Raw genomic sequence first — 21,196 nt, 5'->3', positions numbered from 1 at the left:
CTCGTCACTGATGTTACTGTCCCCTTGATGTTTGTTTATTTATGTTTTATTGTGGTAAAATATATATCACGTGGGGTGCCTGGCTGGCTCAGTCGGTAGAGCGTGCAACTCTTTTTTTTTAAATATATATATTTTTTATTGATTTATTGGACAGAGAGAGAGAGCAAGAGAGGGGACACAAGCAGGGGGAGTGGGAGAGGGAGAAGCAGGCTTCCCGCGGAGCAGGGAGCCCGATGCGGGGCTCGATCCCAGGACCCTGGGATCATGACCTGAGCCGAAGGCAGACGCCCAACGACTGAGCCACCCAGGCGCCCAGAGCGTGCAACTCTTGATGGGGTCTTGAGTTTGAGCCCCACGTTGAGTGTAAAGCTTACTTTATACCATTCTAACCTTTTTATGTAGTCATCTCTATACCCAACCCAATATGGGGCTCGAACTCATGCCCCCAGGATCAAGAGTCACACCCTCTTCCAACTGAACCAGCCCCGTTTAACCATTTTTAAGTGTACGACTCAGTGGCGTTAAGTACATTCTCAAGGCTGTGCAACCATTACCACCATCCACGTCCAAAACTTTGCATGGTCCCAAACACAAACTCCGCACAGTTCCCCATTCCCTCCTGCCCTGGTCCCATGGCAACCACTGTTCTACGTTCTGTCTGGATTTGACTATTCTAGGGACGTCATAAGTGGAATCATATCATCTTTGTCCTTTTGTGATTGACATTTCACTTAACATCATGTCTTCCAGGTTCGTCCACGTCGGAGCATGCGTCAGAATTTCACGCCTTTTTTTAAAGATAGAGTAATATCCCTCGTATGTATATGCCATATTTTGTTTACCCATACACCTGTGGATGGATGGTGGGCTGTTTCCACCTTTGGGCTCTTGTGAATAAGGCTGTTACAAACGGGTGCACAGACAGTGGATGGATTTTTATACCATCCCTCAATACAAGGAGACTTGTGTTTTAAGTTGACCCCATGAAGAACTCACCACAGGATCTGCAGCCTACACACTGGGTGCCTCAAGCCTTGACATAACAGCCTCAGACCCAAATCCTCCAGTGCGTTTCCCGTCAGGTCCAACTCCACCAGGTGTCGATTGGTGCTGAGCACGGAGGCGATCTCCTGGCAAGCCCCAGCCTCCAGCTGACACTTCCTCAACCTCAGGAGGAAAGACACGTTGAAGAGGCCGCCATCTTGCTGTCCTCTATCCTGCTGGCTCATCCCCTAGCCCCTTGAATCACCCAACACAAACCTACACGGGTCACTACAGCTCAGAGATGAACAAGACTGCATCATTTCCAGCAAGGAGCGTCCCGTCTGATGATGCAGAGGGGTAAGCAAGTATCCTCTAGTGAAGGTGATGTCATTGAGGCCGGAGCGCACCATGGCTCAGGTGGGGCCTCTAGAGCTCAAGACCTGGGTACGTCCCTCTCTGCCGCTCACTACTAGCCCTGCGCCCTCCAGCAAGCGGTCAGCAAGTCTGTTTCATGTTTCAGGGAGCTGCCGCTGTGCCTTAGGTTCATTGCCTCTAAAGTAAGGATAATAATCGCACCTGCTTCCTAAGGTTGTTGCAAGGACTACATACTTTACTAAAGGGACAGGGTGTAGAACCATGCAGGGCACACAGTAGGTGCTCAGACAGTGAGCTACTGTTTATTAAAACCATCACGGTGGGGCGCCTGGGTGGCTCAGTTGGTTAAACGACTGCCTTTGGCTCAGGTCATGATCCTGGAGTCCCAGGATCGAGTCCCACATCGGGCTCCCTGCTCAGCAGGGGGTCTGCTTCTCCCTCTGCCCTCTTCCCTCTCGTGCTCTCTGTCTCTCATTCTCTCTCAAATAAATAAATAAATAAAACCATCACGGTGGAGGGGACGCCTAACTCAGGCTTGGCAAACCGTGCACAGTTAGGGAAGACTCTCTGGGGAGTTTGAGATGGTTCTCGAAAGGCTGAGTAGGAGTTCACTGTCAGCAACGGGATGAGACGTGGCAGGAGACAGTAGAAAACTCATGTGCTGGTCTCTGCCCCCACCCCGTTCCTGACACAGGGCTCCTGAAACCCCTGCATTTTCTATGTGACAAGAACGCTAGGAGTGTCTCTGGTTCTAAAAGGTGGGCTCCCGTGGGCAGCTGGGCACCAGAGAGACCACGCCAGGATGAGAGGCTGGCAATGTTCAGCCCTGCCCCCCACCCTCCTCGGAGAGGGGGGAGGGGCTGGAAATGGAGTTAATGATCTGCGGCCCACAGAGGAAGGCTCCATAAAACCCCAAGAGCACACAGCTCGGAGGTTCCAGGCTGGTGAACACGTCCATGCTGAGAGAGTGACGCACCCCAGCTCCGTGGGGCAGAAGCTCCTGCTCTGGGACCCTCCCAGACCTCACCCCATGTGGCTCTTCCACCGGCTGTTCATCTGCATCCTTCACCATATTCTTTAATAAACAGGTAAGTGTTTCCCTGAGTTCTCTGAGCCACCCCAGGAGATTAATCAAACCCGAGGCAGGTTCAGAAGCCAGGTGATAGGGGCGCCTGGGTGGCTCAGTCATTAAGCGGCTGCCTTCGGCTCAGGTCATGATCCCAGGGTCCTGGGATCGAGTCCCGCATCGGGCTCCCTGCTCAGCGGGAAGCCTGCTTCTCCCTCTCCCACTCCCCCTGCTTGTATTCCCTCTCTCGCTTCTCTCTCTCTCTCTGTCGAATAAATAAATTTAAAAAATAAATAAAATTAAAAAAAATAAAAAGAAGCCAGGTGACAACCGGGGTTTGTAACTGACAGTGAAGCTGGGGGTGGGGGGAAGTGGGGGGCCATCTCAGGGGACCAAGCCCTCACCTGTGGGACATGATGCCACCTCCAGGTAGATGGTGGCAGAATGGACTTGAACAGTTAGGGAACTGTAGGACCCCCCCCACTGGTGTGGCAGAGTTGCTTGCTGCGGGAAACCCCACACATTTGTGAGCAGAAGTGTCAGAGGGGAGAGAAGCAGCCCCCCAGGGGATGCTGGGTGGCTTGCATCAAGAGGGTGCGGAGACTCACTGGATCACCTGCAGCCTGCATCTGGGATGCCGGAGCCCCTCGCAGAGCAGCCTCACGCCCGGCAGCCCCAGCCTGTTGCAGCTTAGGTCCACCCTCGTTAGGTTCTGGTTGGCCATCAGGGCGGCCGCGAGGTCCTGGCACGCAGAGCTGGCCACGCGGCACCTCTTCAGGCTGGGTGGGAGGGAGGGGAGAAGGGCCAGGTCACCATGGTGGTGGATTCTGCCCCTTGTCCTTTGTCTCCCCCCTTCCTTTGGTCTATACCTCTTCTCCCCCTTTTCTAAAGTAAAAGAAAGGAGATCAGGGGGTGCCAGGGGCGGGGGGGGGATTGGGGAGTGCCTGCTAAGGGCTAGGGTGTCTCTTTCTGCTGTGGGGAAGATTGCCTGGAGTTTGTGGGGACATTTGCACAAGCTTGTGCATACACTAAAGAAAAACCACCGCTGAGTTTTCCAGTATGTCAATGATACGTCAATAAAAAAAATAAATATCACATTCTGCATGGAGCACTGGGCGTTATGCACAAACAATGAATCATGGAACACTACATCTAAAACTAATGATGTAATGTATGGGGATTAACATAAGAATAAAAAAATTATAAATAAATAAATAAAAGCAACAAGAATGACATAAGATGTCTTGGTGCTTTGCAGTGAAGGAAATGCTGTCACAGAGGTGCCCTTAGAGAGGAATTCGAGACCCTCCTACTGGCTCCGTTCTGAGGCTTTTCCTTCACTTGGAGAAGGAGGTGCGTGTGGCCAGTGGATCCCAAGGAACGCGCCGGCCCCGTGGAAGCTTGCTCATCACTGCATCTCTCCCTGACCGCAGGAAAGCAAGGCTGATGGCATTGACCTGAATGAGCTGGTGACATACGTAATGTAAGTTCTTGGCACGGTTCCTTGCACGTGGCATGAGTTCAAGAAAGTATGGTATTACTTATTATTATGTCTTTGGGATCGGACCCATGTCCTGCTCACAAAATGGTTGCCTGCTTTACTGGGCCCTGATCCCAGTGTCTGCCCTTCAGGACTTGGGCTAGGGGAGCAGGGCTGTGTTCTGGGTCAGGGTCCAGACACCCCTGGTTCCCTCAGCTGGCTGTCATCTAATTTCTGTAAGCCATGCCTTAATGGTGCCATGTTTGGTAACAGCACGGTAGAATATGCATAACGTAAAATTTACCATCTTCACCTTTTTTTTTTTTTAAGTAATCTCTGCCCAACGTGGGGCTGGAACTCAGGATCCCGAGGTCAAGAGTCCCCTGCTCCTCCGACTGGGTCAGCCAGGCGCCCCCGGCACCAGACTGTTTTAATTACTAAGGCTTTGTGCACTCCGCTTTGAAATCGGGGAGTGTGATTTGAGGTAGGAAGCCTGGAAAAGAGGAGATAAAATAAGAGAAGCAGGAGATAATGATGCTGGAATTTCTACTGACTGCTTCTGGTAGGTATGGGCTGAGTCGCGTCCCCCAACATTCATACACTGAAATCCTAACCCCCGTACCTCCGAGTGTGCCTGTATTTGGAAATAGGGTCTTTAAAGAAGTAATTAAAATGAGGTCACCGCTGTGCCTGGTGTCCTTACAGAAAGAGGAAATGGACACAGACACGCAGGTGTGAACACACAGCGAGGAGACTGCAGAGGGGAAAGCCGCCCCGCCCACACCTGGATCCCAAACCTAGCAGCCCCGCCCACACCTGGACCCGGAACCCAGCAGCCCCGCCCACACCTGGACCCGGAACCGTGAGAAAATGAATTTCTGTTGGTTAAGCCCCCAAGTGTGTGGTGCTTCGTGAGGGCAGTGAGCGCGAGCACCACCGTCTAGTCTTTCTGACGGGCCCCCCTAAAGACAGGGCCCCCTGAAGACGGGGGTGCAGGCCCGCCTGGACTCACCTCAGGTTCTGAAGTTTGCAGTCGGGGTGTCGGAGCCCCCGACACAGCAGCCTCACGCCCCGGCTGCCCAGCGCGTTGCGGTACAGAACCAGCTCCGTCAGGTTCGGACTGGTGCTTAGAGAGGCAGCAAGCTGTTCGCTGTAGGCCTCTGGCAAAACGTTCTTCTCGGGTCTGCAAGGAGGGGACACAGGACAAAGCCTGGTTGTGCCCGACGCGGCACAGCGATTGTGCGGGGACTGTGTGTCACCTCCCGCTTTATGAAGCGTTTGTCATCTTTACTGGTTACTTTTCTGAAGTGGGCTCCAGCCCCACTCAGGGCTTGAACTCCCAACCCTGAGACGGGAGTTGCACACTCTATGGACTGAGCCGGCCAGGCGCCCCTCATGCGTGTATTTTAAATATCCCACTGTAATTATTATTATTATATATATATTTTTTCACAAGCATTAGCACCCCCCCAGACAGGGCAGAAAATGTTCAGGCTTTGCTCCTTGTTGATTTAACACCAGGGAGCCCTTTTCCACCCTTTTCTACCCTTTTCCACCCTTTTCCACTAATCAGCAGAGTGGGCGGGGGGAGGCCAGGTGCCCCGGCACTGGAGCCCCACTTCATCAGAGATTCTGGGGGTGCATCCCTGAAATCTGTGTTTCGGACAGCCTCCCGGGGGTTCTGCTCGCGTTCTAGAAACACAGATGAACCTAGTGGTTTTCTGCAGTCCCTCCGTTTCTTCCCAGCTAATGAAATTACGAAGGTCTCTACTGAAGATCCAGAGCCAGAAATCATGAGCCTGTGGCCTGGGAGCTGAATTCCTCCAATGATTTATACATCAGGAGGCCTCACGTGAAAATAGGGGTTTCCACACTTTCTTCAAAAACCAAGTCCGGGCGCCTGGGTGGCTCAGATGGTTAGGCGTCTGCCTTCGGCTGGGGTCATGATCCCAGGGTCCTGGGATCGAGTCCCACATCGGGCTCCCTGCTAGGCGGGGAGCCTGCTTCTCCCTCTGCCTCTGCCTCTGCCTCTCTCTCTCTCTCTCTGACTCTCATGAATAAATAAATAAAACATTAAAAAAAAAAAACAAAAACAAGTCCAGCTGCACAGGGACCTCATGAGCACGAGGCAACTGCGGGGCCCCCTAGCCGGGTGTGTGATGACCTTGTTCCATGAAACCTCAATGGTTTCATGGTGGCCAGCCTGCCGATATCTGACTCCTGTTCCCCGAGCATAGCAGCTTGAAACAACACACTCGGTTATCTTCTAGTTCTGGAGGTCCGAAGTCTGAAAGGAGTCTCACGGGGTGAGCGTCCAAGCGGGTGTCTCACCTGGATAATCCAAGACAATCTCCCCCCCTCAAGATCCTGAATTTTTTTTTTTTAAGATTTTATTTATTTATTTGAGAGAGAGAGACTGAGAGAGAGAGCACATGAGACAGGGGAGGGTCAGGAGGGTCAGAGGGAGAAGCAGACTCCCTGCCGAGCAGGGAGCCCGATGCGGGACTCGATCCCGGGACTCCAGGATCATGACCTGAGCCGAAGGCAGTTGCTTAACCAACTGAGCCACCCAGGCGCCCCTAGAAAGTATATATATTGGTCTCTGCCTCTGGTTCCTGGCACAGAGCCCCTAATGGTCTTTGACCCCATCCCTGACCCAGGGCTCCTAAATCCTTTGGACTTTTCGGGTGATAGGAGAAGCTTTTGTTCTCATGAGGTGACTTGGGGTGAGCTTCTGGGTGGGGCTGGTGACCAGAAAGACCAAGCTATAATTAGAAGCTTTGCACTTCCTGGGGAATTTTGGGAGATATGTAATTTTGGAATCTCTAAAATCTTTATGACAGTCCCTTTGAATCAGCCTGGGATGGAAAACGGGCTGAACCACACGGCACAGGGTATGACATGCGGCCAGTAGGGCCTCCTGATTCACTTCCAGTTATACAGTCTGTCTTAAAGGCTACGTTTAGAGGCGCCTGGGTGGCTCAGAACACACTACGCCAAGAGGTGGTGGCACCTCAGATGTCTTGAGCTGAAGGAGTCTGAGAAAGAGGCAGAGGCAGGAGGGTCACTGACCCCCTACCCCACCACCATCTGGCCCTTCTTCCCTGAGAGCGGATCAGTCTCCGTCGTGAAGGGTCTCCTCCCTGTACCAGAAGGAAGAGGGGCGTGCTGATCACCAGAGAGTGAATTTCGGGCCAAGAAGTCTATGTAAACGACCTTGTTACTTCGTCACCTTGCACTGCCCCCCAGCCCAAAGCCCTTTGTCTTGTCAATTCTTTTCTTTTTTCTTTTAAGTAAACTCTACGCCCAATATGGGGCTCAAACTTATGACCCCAAGTCCAAGAGTCACATGTTTCACTGACTGAGCCAGGCGCACCCCTAATTGCAGAGATCTTTCATTTTATTTATTTATCTATGTTTAAAGATTTTATTTATTTTAGAGAGGGCACACCCAAGCAAGTGCATGTGAGGTGGGCGAGGGGCAGAGGGAGAGGGAGACAAGAAGTCGCCCCACAGAGCGGGGAGCCCCACGCGGGGCTCGATCCCAGGACCCTGAGATCATGACCCAAGCCGAAATCAAGAGTCGGACGCTTAACTGACTGAGCCACCCAGGAGCCCCTAATTTCAGAGATCCTTTAATGTAGCTTTCTATGTAGTGACATGATAAAGCTGATTGGAAATTCAGCCTGACATGTCCTCAGATGGCCTGTCAATTCTTTCCAAGTTGATTGTTTTTTATCCGAATGAATGAGAGCTTCCTGCTGTGGTGCAAGCTCCCAAGCACATGTGAAAATTCAATAAACTGTGTCTGCTTTTCTCCTGTGAATCTGTCATATGTCAGTTTAGTTCTTAGGCCCAGCCAGAGACCCAAAGAGAGAAGAAGAGAATTTTCCACCCCTACAGCTCCAAGACAAACCTGCACAAACACATCAGCCCATTAGTTTCCCCCATATTTCTGCCTTCCCACAATTAACCTCCAGAGAAACTCAGTTTCCTTTTCCTTTGTCTTGCCACTTCTCTAAAAATGTATTGTTCTTGTGTTAGGACGCTATAAAAGCCCAGGTTCTAACCAGCCCTTTGAGTTACTCATCTCTGGGGACTCCCAGGTGTAAGTGAGGACGAATTAATTCACTTTTTTTTTTTATGCCCAATGTGGTGCTTGAACTCATGACCCTGAGATTAAAAGTCACATGCTCTACTGACTGAACCACCCAGAACTAATAAACATCTAATAACATCTTTGCTTTTCTCTGTTAATCTGTCTTTTGTCTGTTTAATTTACAGGCCTCCATACAAGACCTAAGAGGGTAGAAGGAAAAAGGATGATTTCCCTCCTCTGTTTTACTTACATTCAAATCTTTGTGTCTAAGATTACTCCTTGGGGAACCCAAACCAACACAAGGTCTTAGCCAAAAAGCCAAAAGAGTCACTTCTTCCGAGCTTCCTTCTTCCATCCCCCAGCCCTCCAGATCACTTTCTCTTAACACCACCCTATTTTATTGTCCTTATAATGCTTCTCTCCATCTGAAACTACCTGAATGATCTTTTTTTTTTTTTTTTGCTTGTTTGCCTGTTTCTTTATTTACTGCTCATTGTCTCTCTCCCTTCCCATTAGGATGTCTGGGTTGGCGGGGGCACTGTTGGCTTACTCACACTGCCTGCACCCGATAAAAAAACACCCTGGATAATATTTGTCGGCTGGATACGCTGTCCTTGACTGGGGCCCCAATTTAGTCCAAATGGGTACTGTTTAAGATAGGACACTAACCTGGACACTGTTGACGTTGGGGGCCAGACCATCCTCTGTGGTGGGGGCCGTCTTGGGCACTCTGGGGTGTCTTTGCAGCATCCCTGGCCTGCACCCCCCAAATGCCACAGCAACCCCCTACCTCCTCTAGTTGTGACGACCCAACATTTCTCCAGATATTGCCAAGTATCTCCTGGGGTGGCGACAACACCAACACCAGTTGAGGACACCAACGCGGTTGAGAGCAAGAACTTGGAGAGTGAGCCCCACCGAGTACTTACGACTGTGCCGGCAGCGTCTGGGGCCCCGAAGCCCATCTCCCCCCATCGTCCTCGTCCATGCTGTAGGCAGCCCCGTGCAAATGCAGCACCACGGTGCTCCTGCAGTTCTTCACACAAAAGGAGGAAATCACGTGCTCCATCTTGGTGGCCATGTTGCTGACCACGACCACTTGGAAGTGGCTCAGGGCCTGTTGGATAAAATCCTCCTCCTGGATCTCGTACAGACAGCTGAAGAGCTCCAGGGAGCCCTGCTGCAGAGTAGAGCCCTCGCTCTGAGCTTTGCTTTGGATCCACCGCAGTAGCTCTGCCTTGATGTGAGGCGAGACTTCCCAGCAAAGACTCTTCTCCAGGTAGCTTCTCATCTCCTCATTCAGGAGTCCAAACAGGAAACGGACGGTAAGGGCCAAGAAGCTCCGTTCTGAAAACCCGTACTCAGCCAGCAGCCTTGTCACGGTCTGCTCCGGGCCGGACCCACCCTCCCTGGGATCCAGGAGATAGTACATGGCAGCGAAGAATTCCTGGAAGCTCAGGTGGATGAAGCTGTAGAACTTTTCACAGTTGATATCCTTCTGGAAGATGTTCATGTTGAGGAAGGAAGATACGTCTGCCCCATCTAGGCCATGCTTCCGGAGGTCCCGCTCCTCAAACAGGATCTTCTGATTCCAGAGGCCGTCTGCTGCCAAGGAGCACAGCCCTCTCTGGTTGGGTGGGGGCTGGAGGGTTGGGCTCCCCGGCTTGGGCTGCATCAGACTCAGGAGGTACAGCATGTACACCGCTGTGGTGGTCTTGGATGTCTGCCTTAGGAGCCCCCCATCCTCCAGCTGCTGCTTGAGGCAGGTGCAAACGACCCAGCACACCATGGGGACGAAGCACAAAGTGAAGAGGGGCTCGTTGTCCCTCACGAAATGGAAGACTTGGTCAGCCTGCTCCACGTTGTGGAAATACTTGTAGAAGTACTCCTTCCTTTCTGCCTCAGAGAAGCCCAGGATCGCCACATGCCTGGGGTGCCCAGCCAGCGGTGGAGCTTCTCCAAGGCGGTGGGCCTGGTGGTGATGAGCACCGACAGCTCGGGCAGCAGCTTCTTCCGAATCAGGCTGCAAAGGAGAAGCTCTGTGGGCCGTTTCTCCTCCCAACAGAGGCACCAGGGGCCCCGAGGGTCGTGGAAAGAGGGCTTTAGCTCATCAAAGCCATCAATAATGAATAGGAGGCGCTCAGGCACTCAGACAAGCTCCTGGAGGGGCACGCTGGGCTCAGGCCAGCAACTGGAGATGAGGTCTTGGGCGCTCTGCTCGGTGGTGCTCTGGTTCATCTCCCTGCAGTTGATGTAGAAGACGTAATCAAACCTGTCCTGGAAGAGCCTCCCGTCGGCGCAGTCCGGCATCACCTTGTGGGCCACCATGGACTTGCCCATCCCCGCTGCTCCCTGCAGGACCACAGTGTGTGGCGGCTCGGGGCGCTCCTCGTCGGGCTCAAAGAGGGTCTCCATCTGGATGAAGCTGGCCTGGTGTCCCACAGTTCTCGCCTGTCCCCAGCCAGTGTCCAAAAGCTTCTGCTGGGCCCACATGGGGTTTGAGTGTTCCTTCACCAGGAGGAGACGGGTGTATCTGTGGCTGAGGTTGGCGCACTCCCCTAGGCGCGCATTGCGGTCTTCCATCAGCCGGAACTTCCTGCGGACATAGTCCCTGTAGGTTTCCCGGGGATCTCACGGGCAGGAATGAGGGGTGCGTGGGACACTCATCAGCAACCGTTCACGGACTCATGAGTTAAAGCAAACCACAGTCTAGTGCCTACTTGTTCTGCAATATCCATGGGACGGTTTTCTGGATGGAGCCTGGGAACCTTGGTACTTCTCTATCAAGATCTCCCCTTTCCTTGGGAAGCAGAGGCGCTAACATGGGAACTATCCTTACAGAGTATTCTGTCCTTGCTACTCAAACGGTGGTCCACGCCCAGGAGCTGATGGAAGACCACAAGGGCACCTAAGGAACGCGTCAATCTCAGCGACCGGTTCGCTCGGGTCCTCCCGGTGAAGAGACACTGAAATCCCCTGTGGGCTCACCAGGAGCTGGTGGGAAATGCAACGTGAGCCCCGCTCCCCCACCTGCTGAATCAGAAACTGCATTTCTAACAAGACTGCTGCGTGATTTGCATGCACGTTTAAGTTTGAGAAGGCAGTGCTGCCAAGTTTTCCGTGCCCCCTTTGAAAAAAGGCAGATTCGTATCTGCACCAGAGAACTTACCTGTTCTGTAAGTTCCCTGCTTAAAGTCTCTTTGGGAAATCAACTTGGTATGGAAGTGAATGCGTAACCTAGAACAGTGGTGCTCAGCAGGGTGATGGGGTCCCCCCTAGGGGATTTCTGGCAAGGTCTGGAGATATTTTGGGCTGCAGCAACTAGGGAATGGGGGGCGGGCAGGCTACTACCATCTAGTGGGTGGAGGCCAGGGATGCTGCTCAACATCCTACGGTGCCCAGGATACCCCACAACAGAGAATGATCCAGCCCAAACTGCCAGTGGTGCCCAGGCGGGGGAACCCTGGTCCAGATAATAATGTATCCTTTTATATTTGGATGTCACCAGAGGCCCATACTGTCTGCCCAAAGGAAGGTAAACAAGAGATCTAAATGTGATCCCAGGACTCTCTCGAAAGGAATGCATGTACTCATATTTTTAATTGTAGTAAGATATACATAACCTAAAATTTAGCATTTTTACTTAAAAAGTGTTTGATGGACTCAGTGACATTACGTGCATTTGCAAACTTGTGCAATCATCACCACTATCCATTTCCAGAACTTTCCCATCATGATCAACAGAAACTCTGTGCCTATTAAACACTAACTCCTCATTCCTCTCCCTACCCCAGCCCCTGGCGACCACTTTCTGTCTCATGAATATGACTACTTTAGGTATCTCATATAAGTGAAATCACACAGTCTCTTTTTGTGTTGGCTCATTTGACTTAGCATAATGCTTTCTTTTTTTTTTTTTTAAGATTTTATTTATTTATTTGAGAGAGAGAGAGAATGAGAGAGACACATGAGAGGGGGGAGGGTCAGAGGGAGAAGCAGACTCCCTGCCGAGCAGGGAGCCCGATGCGGGACTCGATCCAGGGACTCCAGGCTCATGACCTGAGCCGAAGGCAGTCGCTCAACCAACTGAGCCACCCAGGCGCCCGCATAATGCTTTCAAAGTATATCCATGCTGTAGCAAGTATCAGAATTTCATTCCTTTTTAAGTCTGAATAATATTCCATTGTATGCATATGGTATACATGTATATGGAATAGATACATATATATATACACCATATTTTGTTTATCCATTCATCTGTTGATAAAGTCATTTTATTAGCTCCCTTAATGTGTATTAATAAATATTAATACTTCTAGATTCATAAATACACACCAATTGTCCTTCTCTTTTGTCAACAGTGATTCTATTTCATGTAGAAAACATTTTTCAGTTGAACAAAGATAATTGTGACAGTAATGTTCGGATTCTGTACAAGTCTTAGTCTTTTCCTGTAGAGAAAGTGTTCTTATTTTGAGACACTGAGAACATTAGGAAAATAGAAAAGCTTAAAATAAGGATGAGAACAAAGATGGAGTTAACAATATTTGGCCATGTGCTATGCCCAGTGCATTAAGGAGCCTTGAAAGGTGTCCAGAATCATTGGTGTTATTGTTGATGGTGCTGTCTGTCCCGCAACCCATACTCATTTGTTCCTTGCCAACAATCCTGATTTTATTAAGGTAATGGTGCTGATCCCTTGGTTCCAGTGAATGCTGTCCCTTCACAAGCCCGGGAGGATGAATGTTGGCTAAACCAGTCATGAGCAATCTCATTGCCTGTGGCCAGTGGCTAGTCTGGGAATGTGCCCCAGTCCCCACCAAAGGGGGGAGGGGGATGACCACTGGGAAGGGGGAAGCGCATTGAAAGGATTTTATTCCTGAATAAAACGATACCCTGTCGAGGAAGAAAACCTTCTGTCTCTCTTTTCTCCCCTGCTTAGAATTGACCTGCATGGTTTGGTTGCCACCCTGCAACGTGAGGTGACAAGTCTCAGGACAAATGAACCAGTAAGAAGTTGGGGCTTTGATGGTGGGTTGTTTTTTTTTTTTAAGATTTTATTTATTTATTTGACAGAGAGAGACACAGTGAGAGAGAGCGCACAAGCAGGCAGAAGGAGAGGGAGAAGCAGGCTCCCCACTGAGCAGGGAGCCTGATGCGGAGCTCGATCCCAAGACCCTGGGATCATGACCTGAGCCCAAGGCAGACGCTTAACCGACTGAGCCACCCAGGTGCCCCTACGGTGTTGTTGATCTACTACATCAACTCTGCAACCACCCAGCCCAAGATTTCTTGCTATATGCAAACATTAAATAAATGTCTTTTTTTTTTTGCTTGATCTACTGTGTCAGATAGTCTGATTCATGTGGCTTGTGCATTCTACAAGCTACATGGCTCATAGCTCACCTCTTCTTGGAGCTCCAGGAAAGACTTCCAGAGAACATGCTGACTGGCTTCCCAGTGAGGATGGGCCACCAGGCGGAGTATCTGGAAGAGACATTTTAGGAGATCAGCTAGTATTTTTCTGGCTAGCTCGCTATAATATTAGCTACTGTGCATGCCTGAAACAAATATAACTCATATGTCAATTTAAAAAATATTAGTTACTATTACATCAAACTGTCTACATGATAATTCTCTGCCCACCCACACCCCGAATGTTTGGCAGTCACCTCACATGCACTGTTGAAAACACTTGTGCTTCGTAACCCACTCTCCTTCCTGGGTGCACATCATGGTGATTGGCACCTCCATCCATCCAACAAATCCCCTCAGGCAGGAAGTTGTGAGTCAGCTTGGATTCCCTCCCTCTCCTTCAGTCCTTGGCTATGTCTCATCCATCCATGCACGCACCCACCTACCCATCCATCCATCCATCCATCCATCCAACAAATATACAAATATTGGGCACCAATGTTATCCAGGCATTTTGCTAGCATTGGATACACAGCAATAAACAAGGGCTCTGCTCCATGGACCTTACGTTCTAGCGGTGTGGGGAGTTGAGTACATCAAAAACGAACACTTCAGGCACCTGGGTGGCTCAGGCAGTTAAGCACCTGACTTTGGCTCAGGTCATGATCTAGGGGTCCTGGGATCCAGACCCAGGTTAGCTGCTCTGGGCTCAGCGGGGAGTCTGCTTCTCCCTCTCCCTCTGCCCCTCCCCCTGCTCATGCTCTGTCTCTCCCTCAAATAAATGAATAAAATCTTTTAAAAAATTTTACAAATAAGCACTTCATATAACTTCGGATAATGATGAAAGTTGTTATCTACAATTAAACAAGGGTACATAACAGAGTGATTGAAAGTAGTATTTTGGTTTAGGTGGCCAGGAAAGGCTTTTCTGTGGATGTATTGTAAGATCAAAAATTGCCAATGTTTCCTGGGCATCTTTGAGCCTCACTGGACCCCAAAATGTGAGCCTAAGTGTGAGTTCTGGTGCTCTGGCCAGGTATGCGCTCACCTAGTGGGGCAGCCTCCCCACTTGACTAGTTTTCCTAGCAGAAGTCGACCAGCTGCCCCCCACCTCATCCCCTATCTCCTAGACCTAGTGCACCTCACCTGGTGGCCGTCATTCTCAAAAGTTCCAGTTCCCTGCGGGCCCATGAAATCATTCAAACAAGTCAATCTCATCCTTTTTTCAGGAATCACAAAGCACCCCATGCTCCTCTGTCTACAAAGCCTGCCTCGCACAGCCCCTGCGGGTTCACTGTATTCCTGAGTGCAACCCTGTGAGACCTGCGTGGTGCATGGGGTCTCCTCCCCTGGGCTGTGAGTGCATGTGACTGTTGTCAGTCTCATCTGTCCTGGGTTTGGTGTAATGTGTCCAGCTATCCAAAACCATTTAGGGAGGGCTATCCCTCCTCCATCAATGGGGTGAATAGGGGGGTAATCAGAACACGGTATAAGACACTTAATCCAAGATCCAAATGGCAAGGGGCCAGATATATGAGCAAAGTTGTTCTAAGCAGGAAACAAAAAACAAAAAACACAGCAAGGGTAAAAGTCCTGGGGAAGAACACAATGACACAAGAGAGGAATGAAGTTGGAGTGGAATGAGCTTCAGGGTAAGTGCTGGGTGTGTTTGGAGAGACAGGCTCAGCCAGATCTTGTGGGAGCAGGTTGAGGAGTTTGGATTACATTCTCTTCACAACAGAGGCCTTTGGAGGATTCAAAACAAGGGAGGGGAATGATTTAATCAATGGTTGTAAAGATTATTGTGCCTGCTGAGTGGGGAAAGCCTGTAAGAAGCCGTGGGGGATGGGGGTGGGGTGGGAAGCAAAGCCCAGCTAGGGGCAGTTAGCCAAGCGCAAGGTGGGTTACCCACTGGGTGGCAGCAGTGGGAGGCAATGCTTGGAGCTGGAAGTACTGGGATTTGCCCAAAACCGGATGTGTGAGGTTGTAGGAAACAAGGACTTGAGGTGATGCCCAGGGAAAACTAATCACAAATGACAGAAATCAGACTTCACGCTCATTAGGATGGCTGCTTTAAACAAATATAACAGAGGGCTAGCATTGCTGGCTCAACCGGTGGATTGTGCAGCTCCTTAGCCCAGGGCAATGAGTTTGAGCCCCACCTGGGGCACAGAGATTACTTTTTTAAAAAAATGGGGGGGAAAAAAAGACACAAAAATCTAGAGATAGGTGTTGGCGGGGATGTGGGAAAATTGGAAACCTCGTGCACTGTGGTGAGAATGTAAAATGGGGCAGCCATGATGGAAAACAATGCATTCCTTAAAATATTAAAATAGAATTACCATTTGATCCAGCAATTTCATTTCTGAGTACACACTCAGAATAATTGAAAGCAGAATCTAGAAGAGATATTTGTACACCCATGTTAACAACAGCGTTATTTACAATAACCAAAAGGTAAGAGCAACCCAAGGGCTCATCAAGAGATGAATGAATTAAAATGTAATGTGTGTGTGTGTGTGTGTGTATTCCACACGATGGAATATTATTCAGCCTTAAAAAGGAAGAAAACTCGGACACATGCTATAACATGGATGAGTCTTGAAACCATTATGCTGGGTGAAATAAGACAGTCACAAAAAGACACTCTGTGAATCCACTTCTATGACATATCTAGAAGAGTCCAATTAATTTATAATAATTTTGTTATGTGTATTTTACCACAATTAAAAAAAAAAGCGGGCGCCTGGGTGGCTCAGTCAGTAAAGCATCTGCCTTCGGCTCAGGTCATGATCCCAGGGTCCTGGGATTGAGTCGCATGTCGGGCTCCCTGCTCAGCAGGGAGTCTGCTTCTCCCTCTCCCTCTGCCAGCCGCTCTGCCTACTTGTGCTCTCTCTATCTCTCTGTCAAATAAACAAAATCTTTAAAAATAAATAAATAAATAAAATAAAATTTAAAAAGGCGATCAGTGAATATTACAGCTGACAAAGACATCAGAGATATTTTTTTTGTTTTGTTTTGTTTTAAAGATTTTATTTATTCATTTGAGATACCCAGAGATACAGAGAGAGAGAGCACGAGCAGGGGGAGAGGCAGGGGGAGTGGCAGAGGCAGAGGGAGAAGCAGGCTCCCTGCTGAGCCAGGAGCCCGATGTGCGGCTCGATCCCAGGACCCTAGGATCATGACCTGAGCCAAAGGCAGCCGCTTAACCAACTGAGCCACCCAGGCGCCCCCAGAGATTTTTTTTAGAAAGAAGTCATCCTACCTCTTTTTTTTTTTTTTAAAAGATTTTATTTATTTATTTGACAGAGAGACACAGCGAGAGAGGGAACACCAGCAGGGGGAGTGGGAGAGAGAGAAGCAGGCTTCCCGCGGAGCAGGGAGCCCGATGCGGGGCTCGATCCCAGGACCCTGGGATCATGACCTGAGCCGAAGGCAGACGCTTAACGACTGAGCCACCCAGGCGGCCCCCCCCAGAGATGTTTTAGCTTAGTATTTTCTGAAGTGTGCCATGAACACCACCCACATCCAAATGCAGATTCCTGGTGCCCCTAACCTGCTGGTCTTGGATTCTACCTTCCCAGCAGGGTGTCTGGATGATTCCCACGCACATTAACATGCGAGAACCCCTGAGCTAATCCAGTCCCTTTTGTCTTACTGATGAGGCAACAGAGGCCCAGAGAGGTACACCGATTTTCCAGCACCACACAGCTGGAAATAAGCTAAGCTTCAGACCATGGGGCTGCCTTTCGATGAATTGAAAGGACACGGTCTGGAGAAGGATGCTTGCCAAAGTCATCAGTTGTGATGCTGGGGAGAGGTTTAGGTGCAGTGGGAGAAGGGGGGGGGGCACTTCATACTTGTATATTATTTGAATTTCCTATAAGGAGTATGTAGAACTTCTATAAGTAAAACAATTATATGAGATCATAAATGAATACATTTATCCTTTTTTCTTTATTGCTGATAGCGCTTTCATTTTCATAGGTGTCCTTGAGTAAAGATGGAACGTCTCACACTCCCGCAGTCCGAGGCCTCTGCAATGCTCTCCGACGATGGAGACAGGGAGAGAAGGAGCCACCTGAGACCGGATCTGAGGAGACCTCTTGTCATTACGCCTCACCAGCTCAAGAGAGTCTGCCGCTAAATTTCTATGAATTACAAGCCAGTGGGCATCACATTGGGAACTTCAAATCAGCCCTCCGGGGAGTATTTACACCATGCAGAGTAGCAAATTCTACAAAGCAGGGTCTCTGTTTTCTCATCCGCGCCACCCTCAACAGCAGCTGGTATCCGCTGCGCGCCGCCTGAAACCCTCTGCGGGTTTTATTTTATTTTATTATTTTTTTTATTTGAGACAGAGAGAACGAGAGAGAGAGAGCACATGAGAGGGGGGAGGGTCAGAGGCAGAAGCAGGCTCCCTGCCGAGCAGGGAGCCCGATGCGGGACTCGATCCCGGGACTCCAGGATCATGACCTGAGCCGAAGGCAGTCGCTTAACCAACTGAGCCACCCAGGCGCCCCTCTCTGCGGGTTTTAACCCAGGAGCTCTCGTCTGGGGGCAAATCGTGTTTTTCTGAGCCTCAGTTTCCTTACCTCTATAACAGGGGTGATCATAACAATATCTCTCACACAGCACTGAAAGCACAGAGTGCGTCTTTGTGCGCCGTGGAAAGCGCGGAGCGCGTCCTGTGCACCGTGGACGCCGTGTTATGGGAGGGAGTGGGTGTTGGCAGCACCCGGATTATCTCATAGGACAGGAGATACAGTAAGAGAAATCCGGGCGCTGCAGAAGCCAGCCGGGGTGGTTGAGGGCCAGGGGCAGGCCCGGGGGCGGAGGGGTGGGGGAGGAAAGAACTCGCGCACGAGATAGTGCCTCCTGGGTTCTGATGGCGAAGCAGGGGTTTTCCGGGCAGAGCGAGGGCGTCGCGGGCAGAACGCAGCGCGAGCAAGGCCAAGGGCAGAAGCGAGAGCCGGGTCTCCTGCGCGCGGCGACTGTCGCTAGCGGAAGGGCCCCCGGCGGGGCCTGCGGCGTCCTTACTCCTCACCGGGTCCCCCCTCTGTCCTCTCTCCCACAGGTCCCGTCGGTTGATGCGCGGGAAGAGGCCCAGCGCCAGCGGCCAGGCGGCGTCCGGCCCGCAGGGCGCCACCAGCAGCTGCGCGGTGTCAAGCGGCCCGGCCGGCTCCAGCCGCCCCCAGGGGATCCTGCCCGCCTCCACCTCGGTGCCCAGGTACAGCTTGAATTTCTTCAGCTCCACGGCCTCCAGTTCTTCCAGGTAGGCCGAGAGGCGACAGAGGCCGTCGCTGACCGGGGCTCGGGGCATGGGGGTGTCGTGCCCCGCGAAGGGCAGAAGCCGGAGCCCAGCATGAGTGATGCCAGCACGCCCACCGTCTGCGGCTCCTCAGGCCAGGCTGCAGGAGCGAGAGAGCCAAGTCCTAGTGTTGAAATAGAGCCCCCCCCCCCCGCCCCGCAGGGGACGCCTGCCCTGCCCCACGACGCACCAGTGGGTGTTCCCTTCCAAGAAGAGGAACTTGGTCAGATTAGGAAATCCCAGGAGCCATTCCACCGTGAGAAAGACTTTCATTTCTGCTCCCTCTTCCCGGGTCCCTTGGCCAAGAGCCCTACTCCTTCCTTGATCCTTCCGGCTGTTTCTCTTGGCGCTCGTGTGCCTGTGGTCCTTCGGGTTATTATCAAACGAGCTACCGCCCCTCCTCGCGGGATCCTCTCTGCTGGTATCGGACTTGGACAGGGAACCTGCAACGGCAGATGGCCCCTGAGCCAGAGGGACGTGAAATGCGGGCAAATGTGAGCAAACCTCCCTTCCAGGTAGAAGCATGAAGAACCTTAACTTGCAGGGGCCTGCTGTTTTCCCTTTTCTTGGCCCCAACACTGCCATATACCTACCACTGTGTGGTAGGAGAATGGTCCCCCAAAGATGTCTGTGTTCCAATCCCCGAATCTCTGAAATGCTACCTTAGGTAGCAAAAGAGGCTGCTTTGCAGACGTGATTAAATGTAAGGTCTTGAGACAGGGACATCGCCGTGAATTGTCCCGGTGGGCTTGGTGTCATCACAAAGAGGACCAGAGTCAGAGGCAAGAGAGATGGAAGCAGAGGAAGGAGTGATATGACTGATATCTGGCTGGAAAAGGCAAGAAATGGATTCTCATCTGGAACCTCCAAAGGAACAGCCTGCTGACACCCTGATTTTAGCCACCTTTCGAACTTCTGACCTCCCAAACTGTAAAATAGTCGATGTGTGTAGTGGGGATTTGTTACAGCAGCATAAAAAACTGATACAGACTCTTTTGTCTGCACTCGACCAGAAATGAAAAGAACGTAGATGTAACCAGGGCTAACAGACTCACAGTGAACTTGTAGGGAAACATGTTGATGTAGGTCACGAAGAGGAAGGGCTTGTTCCTTACTGTGGCGTACCTCAGCCAAGACTGACTGGCATAGGGATTTAATGATTTTGGGAGGGCGGTCAAAGCAGCAGTGCTTCACTTAGGATGCCTTGGGCTGAAACTAGGGATCCTAATTTCAGTGCCTTAAACAATAAGGAGAAACAAACTACAACTACAAGAAATAATATGGATGGATCCTATGGGCATAATGTTAAACAACAGAAGGCAGATATTAAGAAGTGTGTTCTATATAATTACATTTGTATGAAATTCAAAAACAGGTAAAACCAATGAACAGTGTTAGGAGTTAAGGTATCAGTTGCCCTGGGAAGGGGGTCCAATTCAGCCCCAACAGTTCTGATCACCATCTCTTCCCAACAACTAGACCAGCACCGGAAATGCTGTAAATGCCCCGTTGTGTTTGATGAGATATATAATGAATGAATCACACATACATATAACATTTTATGTGACCCAAGGTGGAGACATCACCTAAGGGAGGGCACAGTATTTGAAGAAAAAATATATGTATTTTGTTAAACTACTTGGAATGAAAAGGAGACCTTAAAGCTATGTCCAGCCTATGGGCAGTGCAGGCTAGATCATCCTGTGTGTGAAAAGGAAAGCAGAGAAAAATGGGGGGAAGGGGATAGAGAAAGTGGGGAAGGCTTTCTGTGAGATGATAATACCTTCCTCACTTGCATATGAAAATTGTGGAATGCTTGATGGGGGTGGGGAACTCTGGTGGAAAGTTGTGAAGGGATTTTTATATTTTTGTTATTGGTCTGGATTGCTTAGGAAGATAAAATGATCGACCTGAAACAGGAGACAGGGGATTAGGAATGTTTTTCCACCAGGACTCATAAATGTGAGTGGCTCCCATAGGTAGCAGGGAGTCGGTGAGTGCTTCTGCGCATGCCAACAACGTGAAGACAGCATTTGGGGGAGTTCCTGCTGCTGACTTTCTGGGGACAGCAGTGCAACGTGGAGATCCCCACACGTGTCTCTCTCCCCCACCCTGTACCCCACCACCTCGTTAGGAGTGTGCCCCTGGAAGAGTCACCTTACCTTCACTCCAAACCTCTGAAGGCTCAGCCAAGGAATGAAGAAATAGGACGCAGGACAAGACTTTACATAACCTATGTAAAATGGGAATCTCAGAGGTGAAGTATTGGGATCTGACCCTCAAATGTGACCTACTTTTCCTACTTTCGCTAACTACCGTGGCCTCCATGAGGCTACGCGTCCAGCTGCATTTGCTGTTAGAGGCAGGGATGGGACAGATATGCTCAAAGGGGAGGGGAGGGACTATGAGAGCCAGTAAATGCTTTCTGGACTCAGAATACAGCAGCACTCACAATACACAAAGACT

The 21,196-nt window shown here is 50.5% G+C and overlaps 1 protein-coding gene across 1 annotated transcript in view; it reads right to left on the bottom strand.

The window, feature by feature from the left end:
• NLRP12 (NLR family pyrin domain containing 12) overlaps nucleotides 1-18,742 on the bottom strand; it is a 29,031-nt gene extending 10,289 nt beyond the window's left edge. Inside the window, 7 exon segments of the mRNA XM_021682258.2 lie at nucleotides 997-1,167; nucleotides 3,034-3,204; nucleotides 4,918-5,088; nucleotides 8,934-9,942; nucleotides 9,945-10,634; nucleotides 13,411-13,491; nucleotides 18,460-18,742. Coding sequence (XP_021537933.1) covers nucleotides 997-1,167; nucleotides 3,034-3,204; nucleotides 4,918-5,088; nucleotides 8,934-9,942; nucleotides 9,945-10,634; nucleotides 13,411-13,491; nucleotides 18,460-18,742 — 2,576 coding nt within the window.
• Between the last annotated feature and the right edge of the window lie 2,454 nt (nucleotides 18,743-21,196).

Source organism: Neomonachus schauinslandi, chromosome 16 (assembly GCF_002201575.2).
Source record: "Neomonachus schauinslandi chromosome 16, ASM220157v2, whole genome shotgun sequence".
Classification (NCBI taxonomy): Eukaryota; Metazoa; Chordata; class Mammalia; order Carnivora; family Phocidae; genus Neomonachus; species Neomonachus schauinslandi.
Note: the sequence above shows the minus strand (reverse complement) of the source record. Positions and strands in the feature narration are given on the sequence as shown.